The following is a 16518-nucleotide window of genomic DNA, read 5'->3' as shown; positions in this document are numbered from 1 at the left end:
TTCTTTTGCTTTGTCTATTTCCGGTCTGTGTGTTTCTTTACCTACCAGTTGTTGTCCTCTCATTTTATGTTTTCTCCATTGCCTCTGTTGCTGGTTGTTGCACCATCAGTTTAGGTTTTTTTTCCCCTCTTTCCATTGCCTCTCTTATTATTATTTTATCGTTTGTTTTCTTATGCATCCATAATTAATCTGTGTGGTCCCTTTGTTTTCAGCAAATTTGTTCAGCTGTTTTTAGCCTTCTTTTCGGTTGGGTTGCTGTGTGGCTACTTTATTCACCTTAAGGATTGCTTGGTTTACGCTACTGGTATGTGCATGTATTATTGGTCTATAAGATTAATGGTTGTGTTTTTTCTTCGTTTGTTGGACTGTGAAACCAGCTTCCCTTTTTTTCCATTTGCTTGCTAGGAGTTTGTATTCAAAATTGTATCTGCTGTATTTTCTTCCCTTTTGATGGTTGTTGAATTTGTGCTTTGGATTCCCATCTTTATTTATTTAGCCACTTTATGTTGCAATTTATATTTGTTCTTTTCATGGCTTGCCCTTTTGATTCCAGTCATTCATTTATTTGTCTTTACGCTGTCATCAAATATATAACATTTAGTCAAAAAATTTCATAATTGAAAAAAATGAAGGAGCTGATGGAGTCATTAGCATAATCCAACACTGTGTATTTCGTTAAAGCTGGCTTTCATAACTGAAAAAAATGCAGCAACAGATAACATTTAATCAACAATTTACAATTGTTTATTTACAAATACACAAAAATCGTTAGATGTCAACCTTGAATAAGTTTCTTAGTCCAAACCCTCTTCAAAACTGTTTTATATTAAAAGAATTGTTTAGCTAATAGAGAACTAAACAAATATACCTCATTGTTTCCACATCTCCACCCATGTACATCGATGCAGGTGGCTGAAAAGGTGAGTGTTAATTTTGTTAAGACATGATTATAATGGAAAGTGAACAATAGTATTTAATTAAAAATTAAAAATTAATATATTTAAATCAAAAAATATAAATTATTATAATTAATTAAGAAAAAAATATAAATTTTATATATCAATATTACAATTATCCCGTTTTCCTGTTAATGCATCTTGAATCCTTAAAATTCTTATTTTATTAACTCAAGAGCTTTTTCCTTGACCAAAATAATAACGTGACTATGAATATGTGTTGTTTAAGTTGTAGACTTGGACACAAATTTACACAAAGTCCCAATTGGGTAGGTAGCCCAAAAATGAAAGAAGAGGTTGGATGGATGTATACAAGCTTGCACTTCTTGGATTACTTTCGATTTTATAACGTGTGGGCATCTACTTTATTATGAGAAAGATAAAAAAAAATATAAAATAAACCAACTGAAGATTTACCACCACGCAACTTTGAAACCTTAGCCTTTTAGGTTTGCCATTTTAATTATTGAGGTATCACAAATGCTGTTTTCGGTCAGTCACCTTATACACCATTATTTTCGCTGCTTGGTGTTCTTTTCAGTGTGCTGTGCAATTTAACTGCTGGGATTCTATGGCTAGAATCGTTTTTTTTCTAATCAGTTGCTGGATTAGCATATTAACAAATTAGAATATTATGCCAGCCTTAGCAGAATAATTAACTTGGTTTTTGTCATCGTCAACATATAATGATAATGATGACTCAGGTAATAAATTCAATATTTTTTTTTCTTAACTAAGTCTGATGAACTTTGATTTGCTTTCTTTTCAAAAAAAGAAAACAAATTTGCTACAAGTCTATACAGGAATGTCAATATTTTAGGTTCTGTTAAAAATTTCTTTATTGGCCACACAAGTTTCATTTGGTTACTGCCTGTAAGTCCAAAGTTTAATGCTTCCCTAGCGGTCCTCAGCTGAAAAAGAAGACGACTTTATTCAAGCTTTTCCATAAATAAAGATCAAGCAGTAAACATGCTGCGAAACAGGAACCATCAGAACATATGGAATGAACCAAGTGTTGACTGCTGGAATTAGAAAAAAAAAACACAAACAAAATCAAGTCAATTCAGGTCTATATTTTGAACACTATTCTCAAATCATTAGATCAAGATAATATAATGCAAAGTAAAAATAAATTAATCATAAAATCTTATTTTAAATCAGCCCACTATAAATGATGCAATTAGAAAAAAAAATAATTAAAAAAAGAGAGTCAATTAAGTTAACCGCTGGATATAAAATCTATGTTGTAAAAGTATGATAACTAAATAAAAAAGCAGATGCAATATTAATAAATTAAATAAAAAAACAAAATTTTTCTAATTAATATAAAACCCTTACGTTTATGCAACTTCAATTATTGATTTTATACCTATCATGTCAGTGTTTCTGCTCTAAGTCTTAACTCAGTTTTATTATCGCTTTTTCCTTGCACCATTTCTTTATCTAATTTCATGTTAAGCTTTTTCCAATGTTTTGTTTTTTTAACTAGATTTTATACATATATGACTACTCGACGACAACGCTTGCAATCATCATATGCAATTAATAATGAGCAAGATTCTCCATATATTTTAGGTTCTGTTAAAAATTTCTTTATTGGCCACACAAGTTTCATTTGGTTACTGCCTGTAAGTCCAAAGTTTAATGCTTCCCTAGCAGTCCTCAGCTGAAAAAGAAGACGACTTTATTCAAGCTTTTCCATAAATAAAGATCAAGCAGTAAACATGCTGCGAAACAGGAACCATCAGAACATATGGAATGAACCAAGTGTTGACTGCTGGAATTAGAAAAAAAAAACACAAACAAAATCAAGTCAATTCAGGTCTATATTTTGAACACTATTCTCAAATCATTAGATCAAGATAATATAATGCAAAGTAAAAATAAATTAATCATAAAATCTTATTTTAAATCAGCCCACTATAAATGATGCAATTAGAAAAAAAATATAATTAAAAAAAGAGAGTCAATTAAGTTAGCCCGCTGAATATAAAATCTATGTTGTAAAAGTATGATAACTAAATAAAAAAGCAGATGCAATATTAATAAATTAAATAAAAATTTTTTTTCCTAATTAATATGCAAGCTCCTTGAATATTTCTAGGCAACGCCTGTTGTTGATACTGCTCCAATTACACTTCCTGTAAGTCCAAAGTTTAATGCTTCCCTAGCGGTCCTCAGCTGAAAAAGAAGACGACTTTATTCAAGCTTTTCCATAAATAAAGATCAAGCAGTAAACATGCTGCGAAACAGGAACCATCAGAACATATGGAATGAACCAAGTGTTGACTGCTGGAATTAGAAAAAAAAAACACAAACAAAATCAAGTCAATTTAGGTCTATATTTTGAACACTATTCTCAAATCATTAGATCAAGATAATATAATGCAAAGTAAAAATAAATTAATCATAAAATCTTATTTTAAATCAGCCCACTATAAATGATGCAATTAGAAAAAAAATATAATTAAAAAAAGAGAGTCAATTAAGTTAGCCCGCTGAATATAAAATCTATGTTGTAAAAGTATGATAACTAAATAAAAAAGCAGATGCAATATTAATAAATTAAATAAAAAACAAAAATTTTCTAATTAATATGCAAGCTCCTTGAATATTTCTAGGCAACGCCTGTTGTTGATATTGCTCCAATTACACTTCCTGTAAGTCCAAAGTTTAATGCTTCCCTAGCAGTCCTCAGCTGAAAAAGAAGACGACTTTATTCAAGCTTTTCCATAAATAAAGATCAAGCAGTAAACATGCTACAAAACAGGAACCATCAGAACATATGGAATGAACCAAGTGTTGACTGCTGGAATTAGAAAAAAAAACACAAACAAAATCAAGTCAATTCAGGTCTATATTTTGAACACTATTCTCAAATCATTAGATCAAGATAATATAATGCAAAGTAAAAATGAATTAATCATTAAATCTAATTGTAAATCAGGCCACTATAAATGATGCAATTAGAAAAAAAAATTATAAAAAAAAAAGAGTCAATTAAGTTAACCCGCTGGATATATAATCTATGTTATAAAAGTATGATAACTAAATAAAAAGCAAATGCAATATTAAAAAATTAAATAAAAAAACAAAATTTTTCTAATTAATATAAAACCCTTACGTTTATGCAACTTCAATTATTGATTTTATACCTATCATGTCAGTGTTTCTGCTCTAAGTCTTAACTCAGTTTTATTATCGCTTTTTCCTTGCACCATTTCTTTATCTAATTTCATGTTAAGCTTTTTCCAATGTTTTGTTTTTTTAACTAGATTTTATACATATATGACTACTCGACGACAATGCTTGCAATCATCATATGCAATTAATAATGAGCAAGATTCTCCATATATTTCATCGCAACAAGAAAATGAAACTTATATTTGCTCAGTTGGTACGTTGACACGATCATCAAGGCTAGCTACAAATCTTGATCCTGGGCCTTCCAATGTTCAGCTCTCAAATTTTTATCAAGAAGAGAGCTCACGTTCTCAACCTTCATTGTATTCTCAAAACCGGCAAGATCATGATTGTTTAGCTTCTACAAACAATCAATCTTACTCATTACAATCATCAACTTTATCATACGCTGATAGTATTGGTGCTTCTGGTTCAACCTGTGTTGATCATGAACTTACAGCTTCTGCAGTTGAGCAACTAATGATTGGGCAAGCTTCATATAAAAAAAAAAGAAAAAGTTTGTTTTTTAATTATTTTTTTCTTTTGGTTTTTTGTTTATTATAAGAGTTTTAGTTATCCATTAACATCTTCTTTGACTCATTTTTTATTTCTTAGGAAGTATAAATGAGTACATTGACTTTGGTGACAAAACATTCAAATGCTCTCATTGCAAGGCTTTTTTCTGGCTTGATGAGAAGCTTGCACGCTCAACCAAAACCAATCCACAATTCTCACTCTGTTGTCTTGGTGGAAAGATTAGGCTTCCACGACCATTATCGACGCCTCATGTTCTTGATAAACTCCTGGACCCTGCATTTGGTGAAGCTTCTAAGAAATTCCGCACAAATATTCGAGCCTACAACTCTATGTTCGCTTTTACATCCATGGGGGCTAATATAGATCACTCAGTTAATTGTCGACCTGGGCCCTATGTTTTTAAGATAAATGGCCATTGTCATCATTTAATGGGTTCTCTTTTGCCTTCTGATGGAGAGACTCCAAAGTTTGCTCAGCTTTATATTTATGACACTACAAATGAAGTTGCAAATCGACTAGCACCGTTTCCACATGGGAGCTCTGCTTCAACTTTAGATGAATCTGTTGTCAAGGATCTTATTGACATGCTTAATTCAACTAACTGTTTAGTTGGCTTATTTCGTCATGCTTCGCAAAGGCTGTCAATGTCTGACAATCCTGGATATAAACTACGGTTGCTTGGTCAAAGAACTCATGACTCAAGACAGTATAATGACCCATCTTCAGATGATATTGGTGGCTTGATTGTTGGAGATATTGGTGATTATCGTTCAAAACGAGATATTGTTATTGAAAGTTCTTCAGGGACTTTACAAAGAATCTCTAAATTGCATCCAAAATTTATGTCATTGCAGTATCCTCTTCTTTTTCCATTTGGTGAAGATGGTTATCGAACTAATATTAGTTTTGCCAACCATGATAATCAGGTTCCTAGAAGACGTCAAAATATACCGATGAGAGCTTTTTATGCCTATCTTATTCATGAAAGGGAATATGGTGAAGACACTATTACAAAAGGCGGTCGTCTTTACCAACAATTTTTAGTTGATGCGTTTACCAATGTTGAGGAAGACAGGCTTGATTACATTAGAATGAACCAAAATGATCTTCGGACTGAACTCTATCAATGCATTAATGAAGCTGTTCTTAGAGGGGATATTCAAGGGTCCAAGACAGGGAAAATTATTCTCCCCTCTTCTTTAACTGGTAGCCCGCGATACATGATAAATAATTACCAAGATGCTATGGCCATTTGTAGGGCATATGGAAATCCAGATCTTTTCATCACATTCACATGCAATACAAGCTGGCCTGAAATCCGAAGAGAGCTTAAAAAAGGCAGACTTTATAAACATGAAGACAAGCCTGATATAATCACACGTATTTTTAGAGCAAAGGTTCTTGATATGTTGAAGTTCATCAAATCTGGTGTCCCTTTTGGCAAGACAATTGCTGGTAATTAAGCCTTACCCATTTCTTTTCTTTCTCATCATATATATCTTTATTTATTTATTCTTATTTGATTTCATTTTGCAACTCGATAGATGTATGCTCAATTGAGTTTCAAAAGAGAGGGCTTCCACATGCACATATTTTGGTTTGGCTTGCCTCTGAATTTAAATGTCGAACTGCTGATGATGTTGACTCGATTGTTTCTGCTGAAATACCAGATAAGAATATTGATCCTTTATGTCATGAAATTGTCTCTAAGTTCATGATACATGGTCCATGCGGCGTTGCAAAGCCGAATGCACAATGCATGTTGGAATGTAGATGTGCAAAGTCATTTCCAAAAAAATTCAAAGACTCAACTGTTTTTGGTGAGAATGGGTTTGTTTATTATAAGCGACGTGAATGCCACAATAATTTTGTTCTCAAGGATGGAATAATGCTTTGCAATGACTATATTGTTCCATACAATAAAGAACTTTTAATGCGGTATAATGCACATATAAATGTTGAGATATGCTGTCAATCAATGCTCATCAAATATCTATTTAAATATGTCAACAAAGGGTCTGATAGATGTCGTATGGTGCTCCAAAATGAAACAAATGATGAGATACAAGCATATTTTAATTGTCGTTTTATCTGCCCTTATGAAGCTGTTTGGCGTCTTTTCCAATTTCCAATCCATTCAAGAAACCCTCCAGTTGAACGACTTCAGGTTCATTTGCCTTTTCAACAAAATGTTGTCTTCTCAGGTAGCGAGTCTCTCCATTCTGTTCTTAAAAGGCCGAGTATTAATAAAACAATGCTTACTGAATGGTTCGAATGCAACAAGAAAGATTCTAATGCACGAGAACTTTGCTATTCAGAATTTCCAAGCAAGTATGTATGGGATGCTGGACAAAAAGAATGGATTACAAGATCAAAGGGGTTTAGCCTTGGGCGTTTAACATATATACATCCTGCTGCCGGGGAACTTTATTTTTTACGATTGCTTTTAAACCATATTAAAGGGCCAATAGGATTTGTTGATTTAAGAAAAGTTGATGGGATTGTTTATCCAACATTTCAACTTGCTTGCAAAGCATATGGGCTTTTAGGCGATGATAAAGAATGGTCTGAGGCTTTTTGTGAAGCCATCGCAACTGCAACATCTCCACAACTTAGACAACTTTTTGTCAGCATTGTTTTATTTTGTGAAATTGTTGATCCTTTGGTTTTATTCAATCAGTTTTGGCATTCAATGCACGATGACATCCTTTATAGATTGAGAATATCTTTTAAAATGCCAAATTTGATTTTATCTGATGATCAGCTTAAAAATTATGTGTTATATGAGCTTGAACAACTTTTCAATGATGCTGCAACAACACTTCAAGATCATAAATTGCCAATGCCCAATGGCCAATTGTTAATTGAAATTAGGAACAAGCTTCTAAGAGAAGAACTTAATTATGATCTTGCTGACCTTAAGAGTCAACATTCAGTAAATCTCCCCCTTCTCAACAATGGACAGAAAATAATATATGATTCAGTTGTTGCAGCTGTCCTTCAAAAGAAACAAAGTTTAATCTTTGTTCATGGTCATGGAGGAACTGGTAAAACTTTTTTATGGCATACAATCATCAATCGCATCAGATCTGAGGGGTTAGTTGTCCTTGCTGTGGCCTCATCCGGTATTGCATCTCTTTTATTGCCAGGCGGTCGTACAACCCATTCAAGATTCAAAATCCCACTTACTGTTGATGAATTATCAACATGTGCCATCAAGAAAAACACACATCTCTCTAGCCTTCTTGAAATAACTTCTCTTATAGTTTGGGATGAAGCGCCAATGAATAACAGGTGTTGTTTTGAAGCCCTTGACCGTTCAATGCGTGATGTCCTCTCAGGGTGTGACAATTGTAGTCGAGATCTTCCATTTGGCGGTAAAACAGTTTTGCTTGGTGGTGATTTTCGCCAAATATTGCCAGTTATTCCTGGTGGAACAAAAGAAGAGATAATTAATGCTTCTCTAAGCAGCTTAGCTTTATGGCCTAAATTTACTGTATTAACTCTTACAGAAAACATGCGCCTCTCTACTCATGGTCTAGCCGCTGAAGAAAGAATTGAAATCAGCGAATTTGCTAGGTGGATTTTAAGCATTGGTAATGGTGATATCTCTGATTTACCTTTCTCTGGTGAGTTAGATGATTCTTTTATTAGTATTCCCTCAGATCTACTCCTTCATGCTTCATGTGATCCAATTCCAGCCATTGTCTCAGCAATTTATCCATCTATTTCTGAGCCTCAAATGGACCCCTGCTATTTTAGAGAAAGAGCCATTGTAACACCGAAAAACACAACAGTTGCTGAAATTAATGATTTTGTACTTGCTATGACGTCGGGCGACAAACATATCTATCTTAGCACAGATTCTATTTCAACATCATCAAGAGAGACTGACATTGCCAATTCATTATATCCAACAGAATATATCAACCAACTTGAATTCAATGGTGTGCCATCTCATACACTTGCTTTGAAAATCGGAACACCAGTCATGTTGCTTAGAAATATCAACCCATCTATTGGTTTATGTAATGGGACAAGACTTATAGTGACACAGCTTTCAGCAAGAGTCATTGAAGCACAGATAATAACTGGGTCTAATATTGGTAATAGAGTTTTTATACCAAGAATTATCTTTCCAATAAATGAAGGAAGGTGTCCGTTTACGATAAAAAGACGTCAGTTTCCTTTAAGACTGTGTTACGCAATGACAATAAATAAAAGTCAAGGCCAATCATTAAAAACTGTTGGAGTCTTTCTTAAAGAACAAGTCTTTACTCATGGCCAGCTTTATGTCGCTCTCTCAAGAGTCACTTCAAGAAAGGGTTTAAAAATTATCTCATGCAATAATCAAGGGGAACCTTCTCATTATGCAAAAAATATTGTCTATAAAGACATTATAAACGCTCTTCCTAGAGGTTGTTTTTGAAGCCTTTTTTTCTAACGCTCTGAAACACATCAATTAATCACTTATTGTTTGTTCATCGCTCTTTTACAGATGATTAGATTTCAACTTTGCCTTCAGAAGTGTTTCTTTTCCCCCCTTTGTTTGCTCGCCTGTTAATTAGCCTCATTAATACATTTGTAAGACGTTACTTCACATTTTTACATTGCATTTGTAGCATTTTATAGTTATTGGTATATTGTAAATTAAATTCCTTTCAAATTTAAAATCATTAGTTCTTATTTTATTTATTGTTTTTCCCTCTCAGGATCATGGCGCTGTCTATCCAAAACATTAAAAAATACACCTTTTACACATCCCTTCGTGCTAGAGTTTGCCGTGTTTGGATTCCTAAGCTCAATGGTCAAACAAGTAGTTTTAATTGCCTATTTGCTGATAACATGGTAAGCTCATCTTTTGCACTTTGGTTTTCATAGCTATTTTTCAATTTTCTTTACTGTTTTGAAAACGTTTCGACCGAGTATCATTTATAGATGCACAAAAAATAGAATTGCTATTTTTTATTCTATTTTTTTTTTTAAATTTGCATTTTTACATTATATTAATATATGATTCTACATTGAATCCCTTTTAAATTTTACATTCTTAATATAGGATTTAATTCTTTTTAAACCTGTCTTTACCATTATTGAACAACGTTGGTCACCCCTGTCTTAACACTAAACACAACCTGAAAACCTAATTAATTAGTCTAATAAGTTGTTGGATAATCATCATCTAGAGTCTAAACAGTTTTGTCGTTTGAGCTCTATTTTTGGTAATTGGATTACATTTAGCTTACAATGATGTGCACTATGCAAATCTATTCATGAGAATCTAATTTCTTTTAAAAAAATTCCATTGCATAATAAAATGATTATAATATATTTCCGATCTGTGTACTTTTTTAAATCTAAAATAATATTATATTATACCAGCTACTATTGCAAAACACATTAGAGTAGTTTTTTATTACAAAAGGTTGTCCACAGGATTCCATGTACTAAATAAAAAACAATAGACTTCCTTATCTTTACCCTTTAATTTTTACAAACTTTAATCTCAAATTGAACACTGTTTTTACAATTGAATCCAAAACAAAAAAAAAACTTAAGTGTTATCCATTTGGTATCATCAAATGTTTCTTTTATTTTTTCAACTAAATAACCTTTTAGTATTTTTACAAAACAAAGCTTCTGGTACGCCTATATTTTATTTTTACCCTTTGTAACAAACATAACAGTGGTGTAGGTTTAAAAAATAACATGACGCACAAACCATGGTTTAATGAATTATTTGTAAAATGTATTCATTTTATTTTATTAATTAAAAAGATGACAGCAATGTGTAATACAACTATAGCAAGAATTGACTTCAATTTCTAATTATAATTTAATTATCATTATAATATATTTCATATTTTATAATATAATAAATTATATGACTCAAAATTGTCAAATAATTTTTATTTTATATGACTAATGAATCATTGTTAGCTTTATACTTTGTTTTTTGTGCTCAATTTTAATGCTATCTCATTTATAATAGTTTTCATCATGATTCCATAGGGTAACGCAATACAGGGCTCAGCTAAAGGCAAGGATATACAGTTGTTTACTACTTCTATCATTGAAGGTGATTACTACCAAATCAGCGGATTCTATACATTTGAAAATAGATACACCAACTCTGTTGTTGCCCACGAAGCCGTTATTGATCTTAAGTCTGACACAAAAGTTGCAAGGCTTAATCCACTGACACCCCAAGTACCACGCCATTACTTTAACTTCATCGACTTTGCACATTTGTTGACTAAAGGAAAGGGATCAAGAACACTCACTGGTATGAACAACAAAAAAAAAAATTCATGATGCATTTTAATTACCTTATTAGATTTGGTTTTTAAATTGCTAACACGTTTAAAATTTTTAATCATAAGATGTACTCGGTCGATTAAAAGCTATTCAGCCACTTGAGCAAGTGTTGGTTCGGGGTCAAGACATAACAGACAAGAAAGAGTTTATCATTGAAAATATCAGGTTTGGCTTATTCTATCTGCTATAACAACTTTAATAGCCTTATTTTTTACTTTTTATCTTTTGTGCAGGGGCGATGAACTTAGGATAACTCTTTGGGGCGACGTTGCTAAAAGCTTTGATGATTCTGTTTTGCATGAACACACAAATCCAATTATTGTTGTTTTTGCTGGCTTTCGAGTCACTGAGTTTAAAGGTTTGTATTATCAAATATTGCCCTTCAAATTTTTGCAATTCTTAAGTGCACCTTCCATCTATTTGCACGTTGCATCATTTAACTTATTTTAAAATAATTTAAATCAATTTGCTTCCTTTTACTCGCAGGAAAACCAAACCTTGCTAGCACTGTTGCCTCCTTATGGTATTTGAACCCAGAAATTCCTGAGGTTCTTCCATATAAGCATCAGTAAGCTAGCTCTTTTTCTTTTCTTTTAATCTCGCTTATTTTCTTCAATTATTATTTTTTCCTTTTGACATAAAACTACTTCTATTCTCAGCTATAATCAGCTGTCGGTTGAGGTCTATCAACTCCCTGCTTCCATGAATGCCGTTAGATCCATCGAACAACAAATAAATGAAAACAGGAAGACTATCAAATAAATTCTTTGTATGGATCCATATGAACACAAAGTATGTCAACAGTAATCTTATTCTTTTACTTTGATCTTTATAAATACACATCAAACTATATTTTTTTCTCAATAATATGTAGAGCGAAAGATTTACATGCAAAGCTTCCATAGCTGACTATGATCTTCATAGAGGATGGTGGTATCAAAGCTGCCCTTTATGCACAAAATCATTGCCTGACAAAGGCACAATTTTTAGATGCATTGAACACAATGAAGTAACGCCGGTTCCATGGTTAAGAGCTCTTTTCTATTGCTTTTCATGTCTCAAACTAAATTATAAATTTTCTTTGCATCTTTTTAACAATATGTTACATTTATTTATCTCACTTCTAAACATTTTATCAGGTTTAAAGTTGATTGTATTGTGACTGATGGCAATGATGTTGCAACATTTCTAATGGTTGGAAAAACTGCTGAAAACTTCTTTGGCTCCTCTGCCCATTGCTATCTCTATGACAAAGGGTTTATTAATTGCATCCCACCTCCGATGATTGAAAAGTTAAACAAGGACAAGATTTTCCAGCTGAGGTTTGGAGCTTTTCGCTCAGTTGTTAACCGTTGTGACATCATTGTTACCAATGTTTTTGACGACATTGTAACTGTTGAGGCTCCCCCCTTGCCTGATGAACCAGAGCTGCATATTATTGATGTTCCTCTTAATAATCAAGCATCTTCATCATCCTCTAAAGTTGCCTCTCCATTAGACCCAACAACACCAACACCTGTTCCACCATCTAAAACTAATGCTAATTTCTCACAACAGCTACAAATGTCCCCAGAGCAACCATATATGGTTGGTCCTTTTCCATCACAGGCCAAAAGACAGTTGCTATTTGAAGATGAAACGCCTATTCAAAGGTGACAAACTGCTCCTTTCTCTCATTTAAAAGTTGTTGCCTTTCAATTTCAGCAATGTTCATTGTTTCTTTTGGTTTTATGAGTAGCAGATACATAACTTATTAATTTATTTTGGATCAACAGCTCTGCAATAGCTGTTGTGGCTGATCCTCAAGCTGGATTCACACCACTTGACCGTGATACATCAACCATCGCTGAGGCAAATGATCCACCAAGCAAACGCCAACGCCCTTTCAAACAACACCGTGATTAGGTAATTTTAACTAAGTTGCCTTTTAATTTATCTTACACTTTTATCATTTAAATGATTAATGCTAATTTCAAACAACCACATGCATTTCTTTACATGTTTCTTTTGTACAGTGTTTTTAAATTTTAGCATCTTTTTTTTTAATTTTATAGTATCTTTTCAGTCTCCCAGATTCATATTACATTTCTACAAGTTGCTATTTAATTAATTACAGTTTAGTTAGTTGATTGATGTTAGGAAATTGACGTACTGGGAGTTGATTCCAGTTCTTTTTTATCCTCCAATTTTCTTTGGCTTGATTTTCAATCTGCCTGTGCTTTTACGGGTTCAAACTACAAGTACAAATCTTGGTGTTATGGTACAATAATAAAAATGTAAAAATACACCCCTCCAAACTTCTGCAGCTAGGAAGAATTTTTACCTTTGGTTATTCTTTCATTATTACCTTTATATCTTTTTCACTATACTTTTTTGTCTACACATATCTTACTTCATATTATTTATTTCGTTGTTCATCCATTCACCCAAATCTATAAAAGTACATTCTCAAAATCCATATTCCAGTTATATTAATGCTTAAAGCTTAGTTCAAAAAGCTAAGTTAATATGTGTGCAGCTGAAGCATATTATTTGTCCATGAACAATACGAAAGAGCTTCTTCAACTGGTGTTCCAAAAATTCTTGCTATATTTTTTTAAATATCATAATACCATAAGAGAGAGAATTGAAGACAACAAATAATTTATCGCAAATGATATTCTTAGCATTCACAATTATTTGTCTGCAGTCGATACTAATGAAGCATATAACCCATTGTTACAACTCAAAACAAACAAATAGGCATTTCATAATAACTTTTGTAAACATATTTAAAAAGTCCTGTCTTTTTGTCACTTTTTATATATTTCCTCTAAACATTCCTATTTTTATATATTTCCTCTAAACATTCCTATTACTGTAGATAAAGATGCAGTTTTTAAAAAATATTGGTAATCAGATCAACCCATAATTTTAGTCACTTAACATAAACTGTGCTAAATAGAACTAACAGCACAAAGTTGCTGGATATGTATTTAAAAAAAGGATTAAATTAATTCTTTCCAACAAAATTATTTGCGAAATGTTCACAGCTTAAAAATAACAACAATAATAAATTGATAGAAAACATTCATTATTCTTTCTTCACTTATACTAAATTTTATAGCTGGTGTTACAATTTATTATAGCTCACTGAGGAATCAACATTGTTGAACCATACATTATCCCACATCCATGATGTGCGGTTAGCATAAGGCATATTACTACTACTAGACAGCTTACAACCAAATTCATCGCTGGTATTCTGATCACAAACCATCTTCATAATCGCATCTTCCATTGCATGTAAATATGACGAAGTCCTATGAGCATTCTGCTTAGGTTGGAAATGCATTGGTGGTTGAACGTTCAATGGATTTGGTTCTAAGTAAAGTTCCAGGTCTGTTGAATAGCAGTTGCCATTGTTGCTCTCCTAAAAACTTGCATTCCTTGTAGTCCCATGAGAAGTCTGTTTAGATTGGAAACCGACCGGTAACTGATCATCTAAAGGCCTTGGTTCATAGTAAACCTGCAAGTCTGTTGAGTAGCCATTGCTATACTTCCTCTCCAGTAAGTTGGTCAAATGAGAACTCTGCTCAGGGTAGAATACCATAGGTGGTTGAGCATCAAAGGGATTTGAATTTTGAATAAGCTGCAGGAAATTGTCATCTCTGCTCTTCATGTAGCTTTCCATGTCGTGAGAAACGCTTGGACTAAGCGAGGCAGCTTGCACCCCTGGTGCACCCATGACATCCAAATGACCAACAATAACCCTTAATTGATCTGCATAAAGCCTGTTGAGACGATCATCCCATGCAGGGTACTTAGCACACAAGTTTAATTATGAAAATCATATGCCCTTAGTTTCTAGCTTCTTTACTATCATTTTAAACTTTACTTTCTTCTTCTTCTTTTTTTTACAAATTAGCAGCACATTATCTCCACCTTCCCTTTCGTTTTTTCTACTTTTTTCCTTCATTTGACCACTAATAATGCAAGTTTCTTCTTCATTTGCAGGAAATCTCCATCAATAGGGTGACACGCAGTATTTTTGTTTATCAAGCAACTTCACAGGCTATTTTCCTATTAATTTTGCATGCCCCTACGAACTAATGCAACAACATTTAACTCTGTTAAACAGCAACGCAACTCTTTAATGTTGTTGTGGCATCGTTTTGTTTATAATTAGTTATTACATCTTTTTCCTAATGTTTTTTAAATAGATATAATATTTTATATGTTGTTTTACTTTTGAAATATAATCAATGACACAATCAGTCTTCTGCAACCACCTCCAATCATGTAAGTCTTTGATCTTTCAATATCTATACAATATCAATATTTTTCACACAATTTATTCTATCCAATCTCTAGGTTCTTAATCACTGACATAATTTTTTCCCCTCATAAAATATTAGTTTATCTAACATTAATTCACAATTATAATACCATCATAGATATTGTTTCTATAAGCCCGCAACAGCACGCATGCGACAACTAAATGGTGTGGGGAAACACAGTGCATTCCTCTTCTTTTTTTCACTTTTTCATTTGTTTTCGTTTTTTTTTCCAAAATTACTTTTTTTTTTCAACTTTTCTTTTTTTTTTGGCATTTATTTTTTCTTTTTCTTTTTCAAGATTATTTTTGCTGATTTTACTTTTTAAATGTTAAGCTGGTTAAAAATTTCACTTTGTAGTTTTTTTCCTTTAAAATACTGTAGATTGCTGCATTGTTTTCCTACATAGTTTTTCTATTTTATTTTTTTATTTTTCAAAATTCTATTTGTCGATTTTTTTTAATATTGAGTTTATTAAAAATTTAGTTTTGTATTTTTTTTTCCCTTAAAACATTGTTGATTGCTGCAAATCTAAATTCTCTACCAACTATGAATTGTTGCAATGTTTTCCCATATTTTGATCACCAACACAACTTTTTTTTTCATCATAAAATGTTTGTTCCATCATACCTTTAGTTTCTATTACTTATCTAGCGCTGGTTCACAATTATAATACTATTAAATGCATTTGTTTTATAAGCCCGCTGCAGCGCGCGGGCATATCATTTCGGGTATATATATATATATATAAGGTGCGAGCATTCGAAATCAAACCGAAGCTGCTGAAACAGTAATACAAAACTTTGACAGGTCAACAGGGGACCAGAACAACCAGGATTTCTAATCAACTGAAGTGGACAGGTGGCATCAAAAGCAGAACATGACACAAAGATTGGCGATTTTTTGGCCAGTTAGCCGAGAGCTTTTTGTTTATCTATCTTTTTTAATTGCAGAGAAATACAAGAGAAATAAAGTTTCATATCTAAAATGAAAATTTTGAAAAGTACATGATCAAAATACAAAAAAGGTGCATCTCAATAGTGGAAACGAAGAAAATGGCTTTTTTTTTTTTTAATTCTTAGCCCTTGTTATTTTATTCATTTTTATTTTGTAATTGTGATTTTTTTTAATCATAGGTGTTCGATTCAGTTTACGCGCATTTCGATTAATTCCCGATGCTCTGAAATTAACAATTTTGTAAACTTTAG

The 16518-nt window shown here is 32.4% G+C and overlaps 2 protein-coding genes across 2 annotated transcripts; both read left to right on the top strand.

The window, feature by feature from the left end:
* The first annotated feature begins 4244 nt into the window (after window positions 1-4244).
* On the top strand, window positions 4245-11566 carry LOC18110048 (uncharacterized). Its single transcript, XM_052455147.1, has 7 exons — window positions 4245-4353; window positions 4755-6131; window positions 6221-8790; window positions 10689-10962; window positions 11060-11159; window positions 11228-11352; window positions 11481-11566. The coding sequence occupies exons 1-7, from the start codon at window positions 4245-4247 to the stop codon at window positions 11564-11566; spliced, it is 4641 nt and encodes a 1546-aa protein (XP_052311107.1).
* Window positions 11567-11765: 199 nt separating this feature from the next.
* LOC112328457 (uncharacterized) lies at window positions 11766-12899 on the top strand. The gene is made up of 4 exons (XM_024607039.1): window positions 11766-11786; window positions 11869-12020; window positions 12134-12646; window positions 12770-12899. Exons 1-4 carry the CDS (start codon window positions 11766-11768, stop codon window positions 12897-12899), a joined length of 816 nt encoding a protein of 271 aa, XP_024462807.1.
* The last annotated feature ends 3619 nt before the right edge of the window (window positions 12900-16518 follow it).

Source organism: Populus trichocarpa, chromosome 8 (genome assembly GCF_000002775.5).
Source record: "Populus trichocarpa isolate Nisqually-1 chromosome 8, P.trichocarpa_v4.1, whole genome shotgun sequence".
Classification (NCBI taxonomy): Eukaryota; Viridiplantae; Streptophyta; class Magnoliopsida; order Malpighiales; family Salicaceae; genus Populus; species Populus trichocarpa.
Note: the sequence above shows the minus strand (reverse complement) of the source record. Positions and strands in the feature narration are given on the sequence as shown.